Here is a 24,604-nt window from a genome sequence, read left to right as displayed (position 1 = left end):
TAGGTCTAATAGTTTTCCAGATGGTAGGTTCTAATATAATGGTTGAATTGAAATAGCAAGCAGAAAAATCTGGATAGTAAATTGGATAAAAGCATGTGACTGTACTTGGCTTCTAAGCATGCATAGCATTGAGTCGCAGCTTTAATTGTCCTGCTCAGAGTGTTACAACTGAGAGTAACTTTCTAAGACTGAAGATACTTGTCCTCGCACCGAAGGTATTTTGCATTCCTGCGCATTTATATTCTGAGTAAAATGGGGGAAAGAGGCTGGGTGAAAAACATGATTTGAAATAAAGCTAATGTAGAAATTTATACCTTTTACTTTGGCTTTGTGTTGTGATTTTTTTTATCCCTTGTTATATCTGCATAGTTTACTGTATGCTTATGTTCTGTTATTATGACAATTACCTGGCAGCATTTTTGCTTTCCTGAAAGTGTTTAGTGGTCACCAAGTTGAAAGATGCAGAGTCTTGGCTCAGTTTAACAGTATTATTCAGGACGCTGCATGTGATTTCCCACACAGGCCTGGCAAATATGTCTCAATCCTGGCCCTGAAACATACTTGTGATTCCAGTTCTGGGCCTGTCTTGAGCAAAGATTAATCATTGTCTGTTGAGTACTTACGAGAAGTGAACAAATGCTAGCAGGAAACCCCCCAAAACATTTTCTCCTGCAGTCTTGGAAAATACTTCTCTCAGTCAGGTTCTTCAGAATTAAATATACCAAGGAAGAAATAGTTAAACGCAGCAGTGAATGAATAAGGATGCTTTCAAGGAGCACTGTTATTTATTTTGGCTCCAATTCTATTTGAGTGTATACTTAACTTCTAAGTACTTAAGTAGTCCCATTGACTTCAGTGGGAAAACTTGCACGTTTAAAGGATACACCTACATAAATATTTGTAGAACTGAGAATTCAATATTAGTATAGATTCCCGTGAATGTAACTACCTGGATTCACTAAAATGTATTTAACTGTTGTGTTTTTTTTTTTTTTAACACTCTTGGTTCCCTTAGGTTTCATCTTTCCCCCTTTGTGAGTTAAATCTGCACCTCTTGTTTTCATTTACTTTCTGATCATTTGCATAGAACCCAAAGAGTAACAGTGGTTACTATTGCATTATTAATTGTACTACATTCTAATATATTAACTTCTGTGAGCTGTCTGCTTTTTCTTTCATGATGCCTAAGGAATTCTCCTGGCCCCAAGAGTAATTAATATAATTCTGTGTTTAGTGCAACGTGCATTCCCTCAGTGTATGAAACTCCACCAGCGGCTTTGGTTTTGGATGCATTCAAGGATGGGAAAATTTCTGAAGTACAGAGAAATATACTCTATGACCCACTGAGTGCCCCCTTACCTTCTGACTCAGTTAACGGAGTCACCTTGACACCATTACAGGTATCTCATATTTTGAAAATATTGTTTCCTTAGTCACAAAGTATGTCTTAGTAAAGTTGAATAGATGAAGCACTTTAAGAGAATCAAAACTGAACGATGTGATATGATCAAAATGTAGCGGACTGAGTAAGCCACCAAGATAATACACAGAAAGAGAAACAAAAATGCCAGCTTCTTAATAAACTAGGCAGTAGTCTCACAGACTGCAGAAGAGCATTAGATATGTTTGGCATGCAAACAGATAGGAGCATGCAATTGCAATACCATACTCTTTGAAGAGATTGTTAACTTCGTGAGAGATGCTAGGCCCTCTCTCTTTCATTGCAGGTAGGTGGCACAGAGCACAGCTCATAAACCCAAGAATATCTCACAAAACAAATATACTATATCAGAGCTATTCTTGTTTCTGCAGAACCGGATTACCCTGAGTGGCAGAGTGCCCCACTTGGGCAGATACGTATTTGTGATACATTTTTATCAGCCAGCACACCCAGTGTTCCCCGCGCAAGTGCACGTGGATGCAGGACGTGTGTGGTCAGGTAAGCATCTGAATTTGATCTAACCCCTTTCTTTTCTCAGCATTTTGGCACATGGAGCATTTTTTGGCATTCCGTTTTTTCTTCTAGGTTCCTTCAATGCTTCATTCTGCCCTCATACCTCTGGCTGTCGGGATCCAGTGATTGCAGAAAACCAAATTGAGCTTGACATTTCTGAACCTGAGGTCTCTGTTACAGTGATGATACCTGATGGAAGAATGCTGGTTCTGGTACGTTTATTACATAAATGTACTTGGAAATATTATTCTCAGTTTCACCATTCATTTAGAGATAGATGCAAAGATGAAAGCCAAAAAGAAAGAATTTGGTTTTTAATGTTGTGTTTCAGATTTTTAGGATCTTGTGCACTGCTTCTGTTTTATTTTAAATTTTTGAGATACCATACACTGTTTTTATTGTGCACTGCTTGTAGCATCACAGCGCTGGGGGGAAGATAAGTATATTTTCCTATTTTTTTTCAGTTAAAATATTACAGGTTTTGAGAAAATCCAGAATGCATAATGAAGCAACATTTAAATATATAAGTGCCTTAGCTTGTGTCTTTTGCTTTTCTCTGAAATGTACAACTTAGCTTTTTTGTGTTTTAAGGAAAATGTCTTAGTTGTTCCAGCAGACACCTACAGTTACAAAATTCTTGACAAAAAGACAGTGGACAAGTCATTTGATTTTATCAGCCAATGTGGAGGAAACAGTTTTTATATTGAGTAAGCATCGCTTTCTAAAAAACTGAGCATTTGACAACAAGCTGGGAATTAATATTATTTTCACTCTGTATTAAAGACATATGTATAAAAGCCCCATCATTGTGCTACATTTAAATGCTTCTCATGGCTTATGCTAGCCCATTAAATTTGCATGAGTCATTTTTCCATGACTGTCTATTGTAAATGAAATGTAAAGGTAGAGCTTTATCGCTCACAGCACAGACGAGGAAAATCTATGTCATCTTTCTGTCTTCGGTATTTCCATCTTTGGTATTTGGTATTTTGCTTGGCATGTCTGAACTGATATGACTAATATACGCACTTTCTTTGAAAAAAAAAATCCTTACCTGCATGTTCAAAGCCATGCACCGCTAATTTAATTAAAGTATATCCTTGCATGTGTACTGATGCCATCCTTCTGTCAAAGAACAAAGCCTGGACACTAATTTATTGAACCACTGCAAAGCACGCTCATAACAATTCGCAAGTGCCAGTACTTACATGATTTATATTTCAATTTAAATAGCCCAGAAGGATCATCGGCCTTCTGCAAGGACTCTGTAAGGTCACTAGTGGCTTTCTACAACAACGGAGCCCTGCCATGTAATTGCCATAGCGCAGGTGCCACAAGCCCTACTTGCAGCCCCCTGGGAGGACAGTGTATTTGCAGACCTCATGTCATCGGTCGTCAGTGCAGCCGATGCCAAACTGGCTACTATGGATTTCCATTCTGCAAGCGTAAGTACATGCTCAGACTTATTCAGCACCTGACCCAACCTTTTATGTAATTCTCTGATTTTACTGCATAGGTACCACAGCCTCATGTTTCTTTATAGGGCTTGATCCTATGAGAGGCTGGTTGAGCCATCTTAGATTTAGCATAGCATAGCTTTCATTTTAACACAGAAGTAACCCCATTCCCTTTAAGTACACCTAGTTCACAATGAAGTGTGCCTCCGCATGTGTTGCCTGATCAGGCGTAGTAGGCTTATAGTTTTACTGGTTAAAATTCATATTGCCACTCTTTCAGTCAAATGGATTTTTCTGCACTGACTGCTAAATCGTTTCTAAGTTATTACTGTTGTACCCCACTGTATACCTTCAAGATTTTCCATAGATAATCAGAGTCAGCATTCTTAATTCATCTTTTTCTAGTGTTATTCTTAATAACATCAGCAGATTTATAGATTACACCAACAGTCTTCATCTGCTTTCCCAGATATTATACTCTATGTTTATTAACATTACTATGTAAATGTGGTGCCCTTAACACCAAAACTATTCATTGTTTAATGTTTGGCAGTTTTGGGAAGTGATAATAATGGCTGTGGTGAAGTTAAGCAACCAATCTGTGGAAAAGAGCCAAGGTCTCAAGCTATTCTATGAAACTACCATTATGGTCACATAGTTGGTGTCCATGACCCTGGTTTGTCTCAGTCTCACATCACTGCGATAGCTGAAGTCAAACAAGCCAGCTGAGCTTAAAACTAGTGAAAGAGAGAAAAGAATCATGTCCTTTATACATACTGGTTGTGTGTGTTTGTTTCATATACAAGTTCGATCAGAGTTGATCATTGTAAGTTGAGATGTGATTAACTTGCAGAACATTTTCTTTGGCCTAGTATGCAACTGTGGGCAGCGTCTTTGTGACGATGTGACTGGTGAATGCATTTGCCCTCTGCGAACTGTGAAACCAAAGTGCGAAGTGTGCGAGAAACATTACTTCAGCTATCACCCTCTTGCTGGCTGTGAGAGCTGCAACTGTTCAGAAAAAGGAATCGTTAACATGGCAAGCCCAGAATGTGAAAAAACCAATGGGCAATGCAAGTAAGTTTGGGTTATGGCCATTATAAACGATGCATGAGTAGTTTGCTTCACCCTTTTCTTTTCAGGTATTTGGAGGGGATGTGGGATACTTTGATGATGATGATGAATAGGGATTTAAGCAGTGCTTGGTGATAGTGAGGACTCAGCTGTTTCAGGGATGCCCACAATGTTTTAGTGGAAACTTGGTTTGTGCAGGTAAATAATGGTGGGATTTGGGATTCTTGGGCTTGCATTCTCTTTGCCGGTGACATGCCACGTCACTCATGGTAAGTCCCTGAATCTCTGTCCAGCTCATAGAGGACTTCAGATCAGAGCTCCTGACTTCTGGACATGTACATCGTTTGTAATGGTGTACATTAGCTCCCAAATTCTTAAAATTTTGCAGTTGACCTTCCACAGTCTGATGTCTGGGTTTCAGTCCAGTGGTGGTTTTAAGTACTGTAAAGCTTGAACGTTTGCAATGAGTTTTGAGAATCGTTGATGATAGGTACTGGCTGTTTGGAAAATATTGTTCAGTTGGAGCTATAGGTGACAATTACCCTGAAAATTATACCTTCCATATGACATATGCGTATTTTTCTGTAACTCAGCGTACTGAAATAAAAGTAAATTCTTTAGTTTTATTCTCTAAAATTTATATAGCATACAGCCACAATCATAGGGAATTATCTTAAATTCACATGGTGTATTAGGATAGATGAACATTTCTATTATTTCTTTGGGGAGATCAAGTCCTTAAATAGCAAGTGCAAATACTTGATAGCCAGCAGGTTGTGCAAGGCCAAAATTAGTTCAGTTTGATTGAGAAATATAATCCTTCCTGCTCTGCCATCAATCCTGTAAATGCAACAGAGAATACTCATTTTCAGAGAACACTCCTATTATTTCCTGAATTTAAATTATTTTCGTGAGTCTGTCCTTTTCATATTAAGTGAGTAATTGTCTTATCCCAAGGGCAAAACAAGAATTTTCATGTGTGGAAGTTGGGGTTTGGCGTTAAAAAGTTTAGCATATTCTATATCTCCTGATGCACTCTCAATCTCATTAGTCTCTGCTTTCATTTTCCCCATGCAATACAAAATAAAATAAAAATAAATACAATTTTTTAAAAAAAGTAAAATAAATACTTCAGTCAACTAAAACCTAATTCTTCAAAGAAAGGGCTTAGAATATTTCTACATGAGTAAAAATGAGGATAATTTTTGCAGAAATAGTTAGATTTTTCTGTGTCAGTGAAAAGCTGTATTGCCTGATTAAAATGGTGATATTTTTCATGTGCAGCCTAATTGGTAATATCAAAGAAATGACAGCTGGTTCGTAAAAAATTCTGAAGCAAAACTTGACATTTAGCAAATTCTTTTGGACTGCTTACTGAAGTATATAGCTAACTACTACATTCTGATTAATACCTCCCCTTCTGTGGACTACATGAAGTTCAAAGTCCCCATCCAGCTTCCCTTATCTGTGTGTGTGGGGGGGGTAATGCATTCAGAGAGACTCTGAGAAACCTCACCCGTTGTTTGGTGAATTGAGTAATTGCTTTCACATATTACATGAAGTGCAGTCTACCTTGACCGCATAATGTAATTGTTTATTTCCATTAAATTTGTAGTGTTAGTGCACGTATGAATTTGGTGCTGAGAGCCAAAGGAGACTCCACCAACTTACTGGGACTTTTAAAAATTATCTTATCACAACTAAAATGTAAAGATGTGGATGGTGGTGGTGGCAGACATTCTTTATCAATGGATCTTTACTGTCTTGAAACCTCCTTTGGGCTGGTGCAGACATTGCCAGCATAGGCAGAAGCCAGGGCGATCCTCAGACCTACATTTTCACTAGTTTTATCAGTCCGTACAAGTTTGTTGTAAAGGTAGATGAAGTAGCTGCTGCCGCTGAAAGATGTTGTCTCTTGTCTCAAGCCTTATTCATAGTTTGGTATTGTTTTCTGCACCTGCTGTACTTCACCTAAGTAAACACAAGGCATTCAGCCTTCGCTGTGAGCAAAGTGGATTTCATCCTTTGTGAACAGTTGTAAACTCACCCAAGCCTTGTGGCAGGTTGAAGTATAATTATTCATATGGCTGGGATTCTCCACCTTTTTGTTAGCAGGTGAGTGCCTTGAGAAATGCCCAGTCACATCCTCCAGCTATAAATCTTCTCCCAGCTCCGCTTACCTGTGTACAACATCCATGTTTCACACCTTGGTGTATAGAGAGAGTAGTTCTGCACTTCAAGCACTGAATAGCTGCAGAAGTCTAATTCCATTTTGAGCATTTATAGCCTTCAAAAGCAAATCCATTCCTAATCGGTTCCATGACCATGTAAAACATCTCACCATTCGAATCTGAGAAGAATACTAACCTGCTGCTGTTTCTCCATGGAAGTCATAAAGTTGTGTCATAGCCATGCAATCACTTCAAAGATCCACCCGCCTTTTGTTTTAATCTCCCCTTCCTCGCTCCATGGCTGCCTCCTCTATTGACGCCCTCCTCTGTGTGTGTTTGTTTGTTGATAAAGATGCAAACCAGGAATAAAAGGACGGCAGTGTGATCAGTGTGCTCCTGGTACTTACGGCTTCCCAAACTGCGTGCCGTGTAACTGTAACAGAGATGGAACGGAACCAGATGTTTGCGATCCCCAGACAGGAATTTGTCTCTGTAAGGTCAGATAAATCAAATTACTTCTGCATTCACAAGCACTGTTTGCACATCAGTGACCATTTCATATTTGATGGCGTGAATGAAGTGAGTTTATTATTAAGTTTTCAGTAAGAATTAAATGCAGCTATACAAAACCATCACACCTTGCAGCATGTGCACAGATTATCATGGTAGCAGTTAAACGCCATTTTTTAATGAGTTCAGTATCTGTCAGTTTTACAGGCAGTCTTAGGTTTTGCAGGGTGTTACAGTGCTACAGGGTGCCCTGCACAGATCCACTTTACGCATCTGCATCTTGACTTTTGGGTGCTAACCAGGTCCCATGCTTTTTTTAGCCATATTATGTCAGTTGACATTTTACCACATCATTATATCCAGGAAATCTTCTTTTGTTCTGATCTACATAATTAAATGTGATAAATGTGAACTTTCACAAGTGACCTTTTATATTGTAGGTTTGGAAAAGCCAGCAGGAGGGTTTTGGCAGGGAAGTTACCAGCTGTCTCTGACTAATATTTATTACTCCGTGGTTCACTTTATAAACTGGAAAGACAGCTCATAACTAAGACAGTCTCCAAGAAGTCAGTTTTATTTTCATTTGGAATATGGTGTATCCAGACAATCACACGTTTTCATTCATGTTTCCATACATTTAAATAAATATTCTTTCCGAAGGTTTGTTTTATGTGCAGGAGGTTTTGGGGGCCTCACCAAAACCAAAAGGAAAACTCTGAGATTTCTTTCAACTATGCCTTAACAGGAGAATGTTGAAGGTGCAGAATGTGATATTTGCCGACCAGGATCCTTTTATCTGGACCCTTCTAATCCCAAGGGATGCACCTCTTGCTTTTGTTTTGGGGCAACCAACAACTGTCGCAGCACAAATCGTCGTAGAACCAAGGTGTATTCAATAGATTTTTTTCTTTGCTCTCATGAACTTGCGTTTATTCCATTAAGGAAATGCCAGATTTCTTCTAAATTGAAAATATATTTTAATAGTTTCTGAGGATGAGAAATATTCTGCGAGCAATCATGCGGGTTTAGTGCAGCCTTGTTAAGACTTTAAGTGGTCTGAAAGTGCCTTTCAGCAGAAATGGCTGTTTTCACGTGTTTGTTTACAAATCACTAGTTGGACTGAAGTTGAGCTGGCTTTCTATTGCTTTATCTTCAGACACTAGTTCATCATTAAAGTCAATGGTCTCCTTCAAGACGCTTTGATAAGCACGTGTCATTTTACATGTCTGTATCATAGGTGCATTTTGAAACCTAAGAAATGTGTGACAGATTCCACAGAGATTGTAAAAATTGTCTTTCTTCCCTCCCTATAAAAAAAGATATATCAAGTCTGAGAAAAGGAGAAGATAGATTTTTTAGTAGTATAATTGAATGGTAAGATGTCTGAAGACTGAAAAAGAAGGAAGAACTGCCTGAAACAATGCAAGGGAAAGAAAAGAGAGAAGCAGAGCCCTAGAATGATGGATGAGGACTTTAGTTTAGGCTTAGGCTTAGACATAGACTCAATACAATCCAGATTGTGGCACTTTATTGTTTAAACGCAAAGGATGAAAATCTGGCCGCAGTGAAGTGAATAGCAAACTTCCGTTTACTTTAGGAAGATTTCCTCTAGTGATTACTTGTCCTCACCAAAGACTATTTTTGAAAACATGTCTGTCTTGTTGTTTTAGTGCTCCGGCCAGCCAAGGTCAACCCACCACAGAACTGTTCTGATACATATGCATGATGCTTTCTTTCCCTCAGCATAACGATAAATAACAGGATGTGTGGTCTTTCATGAAACAAGAGCCATGAGCATAAAATGGGCATTATTAAAGAACCAGAATATTAGGCTACATTGCCTGCCTCCCCAAAATATCCTGCCATGTCCCGTCCCTCCTAGTTAATGTACCACAACAGTTCTGCACTCTGTCTTTTACGTTAGTGTCCTTGGTTTGATTTTGGAATGGACTTAAAAAAGCACCTCCCAGTTATGTCCTTGGGTTTGGGTACACAACACCTAGTCATCTCCAGAAGGGTTATGCCTTGCTGTGACTGAAGATAGAATTCATTTGGCAGCTGACAAACCAAATGCCCGCATCCCAAGTAACTTTGGCACATCTGTCCCAGTTACGCTCTCTTTTGAGGTCCTTGAAACCTCCATTGGGCAAAGATTTTAGGCTGGCTCTGAAGGGGTTGAATTTCATGCTAGGGGAATTGCAGAGACTAAACAATTTCTCCTCATTACTTGGTGCTGGTAAAGTTTAATAAAGAATGAAACAAACTTTTATTTCCTTTATGTGTTTTCATTAGTTTGTGGACATGAGGAACTGGCGCTTGGAGGTAGTGGATGAAAATATTGACATTCCAGTCACTTTCAATCCCGTCAGTAATAGTGTAGTGGCTGATGTTCAAGAATTGCCTGCTTCAGTGCATAGCTTGTACTGGAAAGCACCGCCATCTTACCTGGGAGAGAAGGTAAATGACACCTAGCTCATCTGTTTTAATAACAAGTATTCATTTTTTGCCAGCATTGTTGATAAACAGTCTCCTTGTTTTTCTTAGATAAATTTCTGTCTCTTCCCTCATGAGATTCTTATCTCTCTTCCCTGACATGCTAGGAATCACAGCATTTGACTTTTGAGTACAATGCTAAAATTATGACCAATAATACAGAATTAATCATCTTGCTGGGTGCCAGGGACATCTTTATGTGAACAGCATGGTCAGGAGCTATGGTTCAGGGAGCTGAAACTCAGAAAAGCAGCTGAAGGCACCAGCTCCCTGAACTATAGCTCCTGATGTGCCCGAATATCCTTTAGACTCACTAGAGTACCTCCTGGGCAGATTTCCAAAAGAATAAAAGGTGATTATGTGCTCAGTGGCATGCAAAAACCCCAACATTTTGCTTTCGATATGCTGCTTGGGAAGAGCAACACTTGGCTTTCTAACCTTTGTTTTCTGTGAACTGCTTGCTGCTCTTTCTACTCATGCGTGCAGGCAGTCCCTTGCTCACAGTTAACACCTATCAGCATTTCAGCCTGGGGATTGCACTGACCAGGGGGACTTTGCTAGCGGTGCCTTGCAGGTCCAGAGCCCCAGGGTCTCCCTGTTTGCAGCTCTGACAGCGTCGATAGTTGCTAGCCAGTTGTAGGGCACACAGGCTTTCCAGATGCAATCCTGCTGTCACACAAGTGGAAACAAATGGGATAGACAGAAGAGCATTAAAGATGGTAAAATTTTTGAAGTTCCTCTCAGTCCCCATTTTAAGGACTAGAGCTGTATTTTTCACCCCGCTCTCCTAGGCTCAGAGGTAAATATCTTTCAGTTGAACAGCACGTTTAGTTAGGGTGCTTTTTGTTAATGTTATAGAGGTTTTTGTTTCAATGTCTACAAATTATTTTTCAAAGACATTTCTTGATAAAGCACACTTTACCTACTACAAGGTTAAACCAAAAGGACTTCTGTTGTTCCCATAACAAAGTATAAAACAGGCAATAACCCTTTTTAAGCACAGCTGTTAAGAACAGTGCTACGATTTTTATGTTGCATGTCACAGTATCTAACTAGGCATGCCATGACTTGCTTTTATTTACAGTGACAACCCTGTAAATAAAATAGTTCTATTTTTGGCCTTGCTTTTACTGTACACTGTGTGTAGGCATGTATTTTAACACTGGTTGTACTGTAGTAGTAAAAGTCCCCCCAAAATGCTATCTTGATGCTAGTTTTACAAGCTCATAAATTTACCAGTCATTCACGTTATTGCATTCTGAAAATGTCAGCTTTTGGTCTACTTCCAGCAGTAGAACCTCTTTTGGCAAATGTGAACAGGATCACTCCAGGTATTTTTCAGTATGATGGGGATATAAATATTGTTTTCCATTATCTTAAACCTTTTAACTAGTTCCACTGGAACATTAGTATTTAGCAGAGTATATTTCCTTTCCTCTCCCTGTCTTTTGCTTACGAAGTAGAAAGGGAATCAAATATAAAATCTATAGCAGTGCAGAAACTAACAGCCATTGAGAAATTCAGATCACATCGTCCCCATTTTCTGCTCTTGTGTATTTTAACATTCTATTTAATAGACCACTCTCAATGTTAGAAAATAAATACTGTACATATAGAATACAGAGGGTAGTTTATAACACCAATATTTTTCCATTTCAAAAAACATTCATAAAAAAAGCAGTAGCATAACAGTCTGTCATATGGTGCAGTCCTAAAATGTGTGTTAAACAGGAAATTAGCTCTAATTTTAATTTTCTTCTATTTTTGAAAAAAAATATTTATACAGGGTTGTTTTGATTGTGTTGGCAAAATGTAGCCAATGTTCCAAATGATGCTTTTGAAAATGCAGTTGGCTAAAGATAATAGCATTAATTACAGCCCTGTGATCCAAGGAACAAATTTAGTACCGAGGTGTCTGTGTTTTGTTTGTAATTCATTAAAGTATATGGGAGGGGGTAGAGCAAAGGCTGGTGCTTACCTGCAGAACAGCAAAACCTAACAAAGCTGTTCTTCCTCCCTTGTCAAAACCAAGCATAAGCCATAAGGGCAAACAGCGAGGGCTGCAAAACAAAGTAGCATATCTGTGGCACTACACCTGATTTCACCTAAAACCCACAAACCTTCCTTCTAGGCTGTTCTTGGAACAAGCACTGTCTAGGCTGTGCCTGGAGCTTCTTTTCCTCTCAATATGTTTTGAACTGAGTCACTCATACACAACCCAGGGAAGCTGTTGGTCAGATGATTCAAACATACTTGCCTAAGTGTTTTGGGCAGCAGCGTATGCGTTTGGTTGGGTTTGAGGCTGCCTGTGGTCACCTGTAGTTGAGCCAAAAGAAGCGTTGTTTCAGCTCAACCTACAGCAATGGTCTGTTTACAGCAGAGCTGCTACCAGCCGATATCAGCAGGTGTCCTGTCCTCCAGAAGGTGGAGCAAAGATTTCCTGATTAGATTCATGTTTGTAGTAAGGTTAGAAAATGGTGGCCTATGAAAGCCACCTTTAAACATGCTTAGTCTGACTTCTCCTTTTCATCCATGGCTGTTCATGGGGTTCGCTACCACTTTCATTGTCAGTCTGACATCTGCTCTTCATGAGCAAAACCTGTTCTGTAGAGTCTGGGGAAGAACAATGTTCACGTGAACGTGTGACTTCTCCACGACCACAGATGGTGCGATCCCAGATATGAAAAAAACCCCGATGCAGGTAACCTTCCAGAGAACAGTAACAGGTACTGCTCAAAAAGTGATGTCAGATACACAAAATAAACAAAATTAAAAGTAATTTCTTCCAAGCAACAACATGTATTTTCATATTTGGACTAAAACCCAAAGAGTAAATACATTATTTACAGTGCTGGAAAATGGGGTAAACTTGAATACAAAATTACATTAGTATCAAGCAATAGTGCAGTAAAGTATCTGTGGTCTTGTGCATTTTGTTATAGCTTTCTTCATACGGTGGCTTCCTAAGTTACCAAGTGAAATCTTTTGGCTTACCTAGTGAGGGCATGGTTCTTCTGGGTAAAAGACCTGATATACAACTAACAGTAAGTTTTGAAATATTTTTTTTTCTTTCAAGCAATAACTATACCATAAGTTTTTTCTGTTACCTGACAACTATGGCAAATTTTGCTCCTATAGTGTTCTTAACTTTTATAGCAACTTGCTGCATTTCTGTAAAAGTGATTTTACTGCATTTTGCTCAAAGCCATCAACACACCTATCTCTCTTGCCAAAGTAACATATTATTAAGCATAACTGACTTGAGAGCAAATAAAAAGATAAAACAGAATTTTCTCTGTAAAATGCACCTGTGGAAAAAAATTAATTAATGCCTTGCACACTTGTCAACAAATATAGCCTTGACTCTGCAAAATATGCCCTGGATTCCATGTGTAATTAATTTCATTTTCTGTGAGAATTTTCTTCAGCATAAAATTAAGCATAATTATAAGGCTTCAAGGTACTGAAGTAAAAATGCATTTTAGGTTAACGTTTTTTTTAATTTAACCACTTTAGGGCCAAAATTGAAATCTTTTACTGTTTGTTGAAATTCCCAAGGGCGTGGTCTTGTTTCTTCAGACCATCAGAAATACTAATTCAATATTCTAGGATTCTCATTGGGAGACAGGCCTCATAGGGTACTACAGTAGTATCCAAGGTGCACCAGGATATCAGGTCAAAGAGTGTTCCTCAGTCCAATTCTTATTGCCTTCCTCATGCCAGCCACAAATTTCCAAGGCAAACTCTAAAGATGATATCAGAAGGCAGCTCCTTTTCTAACAAGAAGGTGTGGCAACAAAGGAGAGCATTTGAAAGTTGCAAAAATGTTTTTACTCTAAAGTAATAACTAGTTTCTGTGAAAATTGGTAAGCAATAATTTAATTCTCTTGGTGTTTTATTTGAAAGCAAGGTTATTGATAGGCAAAAGTAGTGAAAACACTGTTGACACTAGAACTCAGTGCTGGCTATACCACTCCACTGACAAAATGACATACAGTTTTCCTGGTATTGCTTAGTTTTTATCCCCCAAAGGACAGGATTAATGTGCCTCACTGAATTTTATTGCATCTGAACACTTTACCATAAAAAGTAGTGAAATGGCAATGTTACATCCTCATTCTCACATAGGGGCAGCAAATGAAAGTTGTTTATATGGATCCCAACAACCCACTGCCTGACCGTCAATATTATGGCCGTGTGCAGCTAGTTGAGGTAAGAAATGAAAATGGAATGGCCTTCCCTTTTCTTCCCCGTGGCACATAAAAATATGCAGGTAATATGTGCAGAAATGCCAAATACTTGATAATGTTAATGAATATAAACTTAAATGCTGTAAACCTTAAATATAAACATTTTTTTCTCTCTTTACCACCACATTGAACCTAGGTTCTGGTTCATGCCACTTAATTTGAGCACCTCTAAGTTAGGCATCTTGTCCAATCTAGCCCTTGGCACTCCCTCCAGGGCCAGTGGAGTAATGCTGAATCAGTCATCAATGGAAGATGATTCATTGCAGCCCCAGACATGTACTTAATAGGGATGGAATGAACTGTTATCTGTTTTCCTTGGTCTCTAGGTACCTAGTTTCAAACAGGTGTCCAACTAAATGTGAAGTTAGGTGGGATTATATTATTATATTAATTATATAATATTATATATTATTAATATATATATATATAATGGAATTATATTAGGCAGGTGAAGTTAGCAGGGATTATTCTTACCTTAAATCTGTTCTCAGAAGGTCAAACCACATTATTTCCATCTCATGTATAAGCAAAAAAGGTAGTATTTCTTCATGCCAGATTCCATTTTCAGTAATGCTGTGTCTATTAGTAGCAAGAAATCATGTGAAGGCAGCCCTCAAAGATTAGATTTGTAGGACTTCGCCTCCTCTTAAAAATAAAAGCATTTTCCTCCACCCTTTTATGGTTTGGTGGGTAATACCTCAAAGAAATTTGGATGACTGAAGAAGAACCTATATGCTTCTTCACTTTTCAATACCTCAAAGCCATATGTACCTTGCAAAGTAAAGGGTACGTCCCTTTTTATGCTTATTATTCCTTTTCCCTCCTATCCTGTGTTTACATTCATTATATTTATTTTCCTGACCTCTGTTTCACGCCACACCAATTGGCACTATGGGGATCTGTTCCATGGGGTTTTTCTCCCTTTTTCTGTCACCCATTGCAGATACTCTTTTTAAGAAGCAGCTGGGCTGTGCTCATTTTGTACTCTTAATGTGCAGGGAAACTTCAGGCATGCCAGCAGCAACAACCTTGTATCCAGAGAAGAACTGATGATAATCTTGTCTAGACTAGATGGCTTATACATCAGAGGCCTTTACTTCACGGAGACTCAACGATTAACCCTTGGTGAGGTTGGGCTGGAAGAAGCCACCAGCGCAGGAAGCGGCAGCGTTGCATACAGCGTGGAGACATGCTCCTGCCCTCCGGAGTACACTGGTGACTCATGTCAGGTGGGAAGCGTTTGCCTCCATACTGTACCATTATCTTCTGTCTCGCCTACAGCTATACATACTGGTTTAGTTAGAGGAGCAGGCTAAAGTAATTAAACGTGTTTCTTGTAAGCATGTGCACTTTCAATGGCTCAAGTACTTTCACTGTCTAAGAAGTGCTGTAGGGTTATTCAACTCATGATTGCTTTTGTGGAGCTGTGAATGTCATTTTACATGTGTAAAGCACTATAATAAGGAATTCTTCTGCGATGCCCTATGAGAGGCTGAATAATCTCAGTCAATACTTACTTTAATGGAGAGAGGGTCAGAGTTGACTTGATCAAAGTCTGTGAGACCCTACACAGTGGAGAAGATTCCTAGCGTTCCTTATTTTAGCAGGGACCAAGATACCTGAACCTAGATAATTCTGGATATTTTCCTGTTTTCACTGAGTGACTAACACTTTTCCTATTTTTATAGGGAAATGTTTGAAAGCTGAAGTTATCATACTTGCAAAAAAATATTTGGAGATATTTTTATGAAAGATAACGTAAACATTGCAAAGTAACACTGTTACCTGAGGAATGGTGAAATCCTAGCCGCAGTTGTATATCCTATCCATGATGCTGCTCCTGTACCTGTAATTCTTTTGGCTGCCACTTTGCTTAGCTTAGAGCTTGACTGTTCCCATGTGTAAGCACCAAGGCAGCAGAATAAAGTACCGGAGAGATAAGTGGTGTACAAAGTGCACAAAATATGCGGAATTATTCTCTCAGAAAATGGTTGAGGGTTACCATAAAGCAGCAATTGCTGTACTAACTTTGCAAATGTTATTGAAATGAGAATGAAAGAATAATATCTAGACCAGAGCAGCTGCAGAGAGACTTAACAGAACAACATTTACGGTTGGCTTGTGTCTCGTGTGTGCATCCACTGCTCAGGGCAGCTCTTCATCATGTCGAATACCATTTTGGAAATATTTCTAGAAACTTATTTTGTCACACATTTGATGTTCTATGCCACATGCAAATTGATGAGCATTGACTGAAATTCCTACTACTGTCCCATTGCTTTCAATGTACTGCCTTTATAAACTAATGTGTTGGGATTTTTAAATAACCTAGTGGAAATACGTAGCCAAAGGAAGTGATCAAGACACTCACCTGGGTAGTTAGTAAGCCCTGGATATTTATGCAGCATTACTCAGGCAGTGATTTACTGCTCTAATCACCTAGCTCTGTCTGGCTGCCTTAGGTGGGGAGGAGGTGATGCCTGCCACACCCCGACTTAGGTATATATTGAGCTACAGGAACTACGGGGTTACTTGTTAACCTCAGGAATGGTAACATGTGCTGTACGACTTGACTCACGTATAAAGTTTAAAGGTGGGGCCCACCACAGCACGGAGCCTCATTAATCTGAGTCAGAAGCTGGAGAAGAAGGGAGAGTATAAGAGAACGGGCGAGCGCCAAAAGGATAGCAGTGTATGTTCGCAGTGGAGCTAAAGTAAAATGACGGCCCAAGCACAGAGGCCGAGGAATGTAGGATGGCTGGTTGTCACGTTAGTAGCCCTGGGGCATTCTTTAGCACAAGGCATGCAACAGAGGCTGTCCTATCCTCACCTTCAGCAGAGGAGTCAGCGGCAACAAGTTCAAAGGGATTTTTACCTGAGACAGGTAATTTGTTCATTTACCCTTCCTCGCTTGCTTCCTTCTTTCTCTTTGCTTTTAAATGAACTAACCTGATAACAACTTCTAAATTACTTAGTATAAAAGTAACAAGAAGGCTAATCTTCTTATATCTCTAAGTACTATGCTAACAAAAGCGTGTGGGAGAAGTTTCTTTTAAATCCTTGTTTACTTGAAAACAGCCTTGAACTCCTAAGCATTTGAAAGTGCCTAGAGCTTTATCTTCTTATGGAATCAATTTCTCAGTATCACGAATGCTGCTTCAAAAACAAAGTGCCTACGTACTCCAAATGTGTTGTTTTAAAGACAGCATAAATAGGAAACCAAAAAGCTGCATAGATTTTTTCCAAATGCATTTGGATATATTTTTAAAATGAGTGATTCATTTTGCTCTCCAAAAAGAGACTTTCAGTAAATAAAATCTGTATGCATTAGAGCCTATATTTTACTTAGTCATGCTCTTTAATGTATTTCAGGCCCGGGTTTCTTCAGAAGCTGTGTATATTGGCTCCCTGTTGTTCAGGGAACATATTCACCCTTTTAAAAATGTATCCGAAAAATTTCAAGTGCCTATTCTAAATTCAGTCCCTGCTCACACTGAAGTCAGTCTTAAAAGTTGTTGATAATATTAGTATTCTGCATACTTTTTTTTTTTTTTTTCATTTATCCCACATGTAAAGAAGGCAAAGATGCCACTAGCAACTGTTGTTTAAACAGCAATAGCTCAATATTCCTTTTGGGATCTGCTCTGGGAGAGGTGCATTTTTTTTTTTCCTCTGGTAGTTACATGGTTGATAAATTCACTGATTAATCCTGTCCCTGCATAGATACTTACACCTCAAACCACTGGAATATGATTTGAGACACTGTCCCGCAAACCCTTTGCTCTTCAGATTATTCCCATCAGTCTTTGATGGTGCAATTGCTATGAGAAAAGATTTATGGCTTTAAAGTTCAACTGTTGCTCGTTTTCTGAATGTCATTGAGGCCAGCCCCTAACAGTGAGGTACAGGTGAGGTATAGGTACAGTGCAGAAGTACATTGCCCGAGGCAGGAACCTGGGAGGTGTTTGCTTTGTGGGGAGCACTGCTTTCTCCCCACTTCCATACAACCTCTCTAATCTTCCTTGCATCACACCAGCTTAGTTACTAGTGAAGAGGAGTTAGGGAATAGAAGGGATAGACATGTCTGGTCATTTTTGGTGTGGTTGGTGTGCCAGGAGGATGGTGAGCAGAGAAGGTGAGCATGAATTTTTGAATCGGTCCGTATATGGGAAGGCTCCATGCCCAGGAAGAATTCCTTGTACTTTCCTGACCCTTGTGCTTTCCCTGCCCATGCCAAGCAAGAATCTAGTTTTAACATATTAGTTACTACCTTCCTGGTGTAGGCTAACGAACTTCATGTCTCTTGCTTCATTCATAATTCCTCTGGTTCAGCTCCCTATTTAAACCCGACTTTGATAAGACAGGCTGTGCTCCTGCTCCTGTGCCCTCTATAGCTGAACATTCTTCTCATGCTTCCCGGGTCTCTGGGACAAGCCTGTACTTAGAAATTGGACTGCTGTGTGTTTTGTTATATCACCTAGTTCTGTCTAAGCATGGCTTTGTATAGGTCTCTTATTGTGGAAGTCATGATGAATTCATGTAAGAGATATCTCATTAGAAGTATTTCCAAGGATTACACCATAGTTAAATTAATATCAAGATTTCAAACCACTAGCTAATATGTGAGATTTCCATATGTTCACAGAATCATAGAATCATAGAATACCAGGTTGGAAGGGACCTCAAGGATCATCTGGTCCAACATGTCTTGGCAAAAGCACAGTCTAGACAAGATGGTCCAGCACTCTGTCCAGCCGAATCTTAACTCTGTCCAATGTTGGGGAAGCCACCACTTCCCTGGGGAGATTATTCCAATGGCTGATTGTTCTCACTGTGAAAAATTTTCCTTTTGTGTCCAATAGGAATGTCCCCAGGAGTAACTCGTACCCGTTACCCCTCGTCTTTTCCATGTGACCCCTTGTAAAAAAGGAGTCTCCATCTTCCTTGTAGCCACTCTTTAAATACTGGAACATGGTGATAACATCTCCCCTAAGTCTTCTTTTCTCAAGGCTGAACAAACCCAGTTCTCTCAGCCTTTCCTTATATGGCAGGCTTCCCAGTCCTTTGATCATCTTTGTGGCCCTTCTCTGGGCCATCTCCAGCCTGTCCACTTTTTTTTTGTATAATGGGGACCAAAACTGAACACAGTATTCCAGGTGTGGCCTGACAAGTGCTGAGTAGAGTGGGATAATGACTTCTTTATTTCTGCTGGTGATGCCCTTGTTGATGTAACCCAGCATCCTGTTGGCTTTCTTTGCCGCAGCAGTGCACTGTTCACTCATATTGAGCTTGTTGTCCAGCAGGACCCCCAGCTCCCTTTCCACAGAGCTGCTTCCCAGCCGGGTAGATCCCAGCCTGTGCTGCATTCCTGGATTATGTTTTCCCAGGTGCAAGACCTTACATTTGTCTTTGTTGAAATTCATAAGGTTCTTGTTAGCCCACTCTTCCAGCCTATCCACGTCTTCCTACAGGGTGGCTCTCCCTTCTGAAGTGTCCACTTCCCCACTCAGTTTGGTATCATTGGCTAACTTCATCAGGGTCCACTTGATCCCATCATCCAGATCACTTACGAAAATACTAAACATCGTTGGGCCCAATATTGATCCCTGGGGGACCCCACTTGTGACAGTTTGAAAAGGAGCTATTTACCACCAACCCCTGGGTGTGGCCTGTCAGCCATGTTCCCACTCACCACACAGACCACTTGTCTAGACCGTAACGCATCAGTTTCTGTAGGAGGAGGCTGTGGGAAACCGTATGGAAAGCCTTGGGGAAATCCAGGAAGGCAATGTCCACTGCTTGCCCCACATCAACCGAGAAGGTTACTTTGTCATAGAAGGCGATCAGGTTTGTCATGCACAATTTGCCCTTGGTGGCTTTTGCCAATCACATGCTTCATTTGAGTTGTGATAGCCACCAGGAGGATTCTTCTTTGAGAAGACTGTAGTATGAATCTATATCCAAATCTTTTTCTGTGGTTTAAAAGTCATATTCTACACCCTTGTACATAGCCACAAGAAATGTGTTTTGCTCAGAGGTTAGAGTCAAACTGATGAAATCCTCACTACCACAAAGTGTAGAACACAGGGTTCAGATGCATAGGTCAGATGCATAGGCTGAAATTTCTTCAGCTCCATTCTTCATTGCCATTCATTGTGTTAAAATACTTATTATTGAAGCAATAATATGGGCTTAGAAAAGCTTGCCAGGAGATGTGCATCTCCACTACTCCTCGGAAATGGCAAACATATTCAAAATACCCTTCCCATAACCTGTAAAACTTTCTTTCCACCAACACTCACAGTTTTTTTTCTCTGTGCTTCCTGTCTAGGAATGTGGCCTTGGATTTTATCGTGAGAATAAAGGAATATTTACTGGACGCTGTGTCCCCTGCAACTGCAATGGAAATTCAAATAGGTGTCAAGATGGTACTGGAAAATGTATTGTAAGTAAATACTAATCTTCAAGAAATTAATTTGAAAAAAGGAGAAAAAAAATTACCTTACAGCAGTATGCACTATACAGTATTGTTAAATTCCTAGCAACTAAAAATAATCCCTGCATGCCTTATTCTCTATATCTTGTACTGCTAATGAGCATAAGTTGCATACACTTACATGTATGCTTAATGTAACTGTGGGTGATTAGAATAATCTGTGTCCTTGTTTTTGTTTTCTTCTTTCCCCTATATTTTTTGTTAGCTCATGGTACAAAAAGTCACCGAATTAGCGCATACGTGTTTGCAGTTATTTATAATAAATATGGGGTCTTATCCTGGCATATGCAGTCCTTAGTTTTACACATATATTCTAGAGTTTGTCAATGCTAACAAATAGCGCATTTATGCATAGCATAGTCTTTGCAGAATCGCTTGTTTAATCACCATTAAAATTTCCACTAATCTTAATTTACAGCTAGATGGATTAAAAAATACTGCAGCAAATAAGATCAGATAAAGAGGACAGAAATCAGATTAATTAGAAAATTTCAGCTGTTACAGAAGATATAGTGGGGCAGATTTTGCTCCCTGGCACACTGTATTAAACGTAAAGCAGCCTCATGGGAGTGGATCATTCCTCATGGCAATGCAAGTGTGGCATTTGGCCGACTGTGCTTCTCCGGCTTATATCCCTGACGCTTCTTTGAACAGTTTGTTCTGAAAAATTGCTGCTTAAAAACTTTTCGCTAATTTTTCACTTACTGTGTAAACAAGAACCTTGGCAACATCTTTCATGGTCTAGCTTCTCTGCTATTTCTTCCTTGTTCGTGCTGCATCCGTTCTGCCTGCGGTGCATTCCTGCGTGTTATGTCATCCCCCCCAACTTTGTCTCAACCAACCCTTTTGCTTTAATGGAAACTGTAAACCAATTCAGCACATTCTGGGGGATGACTTACAGGCTGCTGCTTTGGAGAGGCAGGGCAGGCTGTGACAGGAAAGTGCTGCAGCAGAGCTATAAAGACGAGGAAGTTTTGCTTCAGATGAAAATTATAAAGGAAAAAAAAATTCACTTTTACCTCATGAAGTATGTGCTTTAGGTTTCTCTTTGTCTGCTCCTTGTCACAGCTGGATTAACTTTCAGGTAGATAGAGCTAAATCAACACTTGGCCCTGGGACAAAATTTAGGGTAAGCAAAGTCATCCAGGATAATGTGGTAAAAAATGAAAGCCCAGAGGGGCTGTATTTCCATCATGAGCCTCCACCTAATAAGGAGCAAGTTTGTCTCTCTGTAGAGGAGCCATGGGACAAAGACCTACAATGGTGCAGAGAAGACAAGGAGGCTTCCCAATGCGGAGTCGTCAAGTTTCATCTCCAAAGTGCAAAGCTTGCTCACTTGGCCTCCTTCCTGCTCACCTGGAGCACTGGACCCCAGTACCTTCACATGTCAGCTTCTCTCCAGTGATAGCCTCCAGAGAAGGCTTTGTGAGGCTAAGCCCAGGCTGACCCTTTCTTCTGTGGCAGCAGTGCAATCCTCCCCAGCTCAGGTGATAGCTATGTAGCTGGGTGCTGGTGGAAGGAGAGGGGTGCTGCGCTGCGCTGCTGAAAGTGGAGGAGAACAGAGTACAGGAGGAGGTGGAGAAGACAGAAGAACTGGTTCTCATGTGTAAGGAGAAGCTGGCCCTCTGCCATTAATCAGGCTTTGTGTCCTCGTGGTCCCTGCCCTTCTTCCTGAAAGGCATGTTCCCTCAGCACCATGCTGCTGCTGAGACTTGCTCATCCCATGACATTTCGTTTCATGTCACGTAACACCGTGTACATAGGTGTTTCTGTTGTGGCCCTGACACACTCTGCTGTGGCTTCTTTGTACCATATGGGTGCATATGGAGTCAGCTGAGAGTTTTCCTTTCAGAGTTTGCAATACTGGGTGGTTTGGAGATGCTGTGACTCCAGGGGTGTCTCTGGCCCTGTGAAACTTGAAGGAAGACCCATGAAGGAGTTGTTTGTCTGGCGTCGTTCCACCATGCCTTGGGACCACTGGGTTATGTTCTCCAGTCCTTCTATGCCATGTAGCTAGAGGAACAGCGTGGCACATTCAGAGGGGCTTATATGTGAAATATCTTAAACTTTCTTCAGCAATTATGAAATTGCTTCAGTTTCTATAGACAGAGTGAGCAAAACAAGAGCCAGGAGATAAACTTGGGGTGGGGGGAGGTTGCTCCAAGATGAAACCGATACAAATATTTTAAAATACCTCTCTTTTACTCTTTTTGCAGTTTAATTTATTCTTCAGGATCATCAAAATTTACAGTAATTATTCAGAAACATTCTGAATTTTCCATGAGCTTTTTGTAGCAACATATGCACCAGCTTTTGTAGTGGCTGCATTTTAAAATGTTTCGTTTTACAAACATAGTGTCTTCTATATTACTTTAGCTTCCCCTAATTAAATGGCCCATATGTGAACTGGAGCTTTTCCTGCTCTTTCCCAGAACCTTTAAGTGAGCCACAAATTTAGTTCTTTAACCAAAATGAAAACAAATTAGAGGTTCCTACATGCAGAATCTGAGGGAAGGGCTGTTGATGTTGTTGAGGAAATCTGGCTGTGAAGAAATGTGGAGGAGAATGGAGCGTAAGAGGAGATGGGAGAGACAGAACTGTTTCTCATTTGTAGGGAAAAACACCCCTCTGCTGCAAAACATTGTAGTAGGGCCTTCAACCATAGCCCTAAGCCATCAAAATCCATGAAATGGGAGTGCAATCTGCTCAGTGACTGCTTCCAGCCAATTTCCCACTTTCGTTTTCCATCTTTCGCTTTACTAGTACACCCTCAGCTCTGTGGGACACTGGATCAGCCTGTTGCACATTGAAGAAAACAGTTTTAGAACTTGGGAGCTTTAATGCCTCTTGAGTGTTGGTCACATGGAATTTTTACAGCTGCTCAAAAATGTATTTGAACAACAACTATTTTAAATTACCATCAGTTTAGGTAATGCAAAAGCAACTTGCTCATCCTCTGCCCATAATGTATAAATGTAGAATCATAGAATCACAGGAATTTAGGTTGGAAAAGACCTTTAAAATCATTGAGTCCAACCGTATGTGTGTGACAATTAGACAGCACCAGGAACGATAATGTTTCTAAAATAAGATATAATTCGCAACAATTTTATCATGGAAAAAGTGGCTCAGTTGTATCAGTTTCAATTGTTTTCCTAGCCTTTGCTTTTCATCATTTATTCCAGTTACCCAGATAAATACAAGTTACATATACACTGGAGAAAGTACATGAAATTCAATTCTGATCTGAATCTACTAAGAGAAATACTTTTTATATTAATTTCATGGGATTTTTTAAAGAATATACTTGGACTCAATTAATTGCATGCATTTAAATGCTATCTGCCTTCTAATTAGTGTTAAAATGCAAAATCTAAAGTTCCACTTAAACATAGTGATTTTTAATTGAAATATCAAGACAGAGAGAGTGCATTAATGGAATGTTTCTTAACAAACTATGCATCTGATTGAATTTCTTTAAAAATATGTTTAAAGCTGCTTATTTATCTGTTGCTTTTCCACAAGAGTGAGCAAATTGTGCCTTCTACAATTAGAGAATGACTGGAATCAATCTATCCTGGTCGTGAAGGCAGTTTGGCAGTAAATGCTTGATTATGTGGAAGGGAAAGAACATGTCCTCTGTATATTGTAGTAGATTGGCTATAGTTTTTTTAAAATAATAATAAAGCCATATTGAGAGGTAAAGCACTGTTAACTGTCTTGCTTGTTTCCTTTTTTAGAACTGTCAGTATAATACTGCTGGGGAGAAATGTGAGCGCTGTATAGATGGTTATTTTGGAGATGCCACGCAAGGTTCCTGCCGGGCGTGTCCTTGCCCTTATACAAACAGGTACAGTAAAAGGTCATGAGTAGTCAAGCAGAGGGTAAAGGGGAGGGGAAAAAGAAAAACAAAACAAAACAAAACAAAAAACCAACAAAACCAAAACCCTGCTATCATAGGAGGATAACGACCTTTATGTCTATTCTCATATCACCCAACATGGTGGGGGATCAGACCCATTTGAGGCATGTTAGACCAGCAGTAACTTGGTGCTCTGTCTCATGGCATTGCCTTTTTTAATAAGCTGAGTATTCCAGTTCTCACTCTGTTCCTGAACCACAAAGGCATGCTGCTCATCGCCTGGGGGAGCCCCAGGCAGTTGTAATAGGCTTATGTACAAAACCACCAGGAGCCACTT

At 39.8% G+C, this 24,604-nt stretch overlaps 1 protein-coding gene across 2 annotated transcripts in view; it reads left to right on the top strand.

Moving 5' to 3' along the window:
- The window catches only part of LAMA3 (laminin subunit alpha 3), a 122,156-nt gene that overhangs the window by 63,539 nt on the left and 34,013 nt on the right, over positions 1-24,604 (top strand). For both annotated transcript variants that reach the window (XM_087754927.1, XM_087754922.1), the window contains exons 30-43: positions 1,235-1,400; positions 1,813-1,939; positions 2,027-2,166; positions 2,546-2,661; positions 3,188-3,399; positions 4,284-4,488; positions 7,009-7,153; positions 7,912-8,052; positions 9,459-9,623; positions 12,602-12,703; positions 13,788-13,871; positions 14,908-15,138; positions 20,241-20,354; positions 24,146-24,255. In XM_087754927.1, coding sequence (XP_087611053.1) covers positions 1,235-1,400; positions 1,813-1,939; positions 2,027-2,166; positions 2,546-2,661; positions 3,188-3,399; positions 4,284-4,488; positions 7,009-7,153; positions 7,912-8,052; positions 9,459-9,623; positions 12,602-12,703; positions 13,788-13,871; positions 14,908-15,138; positions 20,241-20,354; positions 24,146-24,255 — 2,058 coding nt within the window. The remainder of the gene's footprint in view (positions 1-1,234; positions 1,401-1,812; positions 1,940-2,026; positions 2,167-2,545; positions 2,662-3,187; positions 3,400-4,283; positions 4,489-7,008; positions 7,154-7,911; positions 8,053-9,458; positions 9,624-12,601; positions 12,704-13,787; positions 13,872-14,907; positions 15,139-20,240; positions 20,355-24,145; positions 24,256-24,604) is intronic.

The sequence above is a fragment of the Nipponia nippon genome, unplaced genomic scaffold, assembly GCF_047370975.1.
Source record: "Nipponia nippon isolate SJK-2023a ecotype South Korea unplaced genomic scaffold, ASM4737097v1 scaffold_1, whole genome shotgun sequence".
Taxonomy (NCBI): Eukaryota; Metazoa; Chordata; class Aves; order Pelecaniformes; family Threskiornithidae; genus Nipponia; species Nipponia nippon.
The sequence above is the reverse complement of the archived record's forward strand: the minus strand, read 5'-3'. Positions and strand labels throughout refer to the sequence as shown.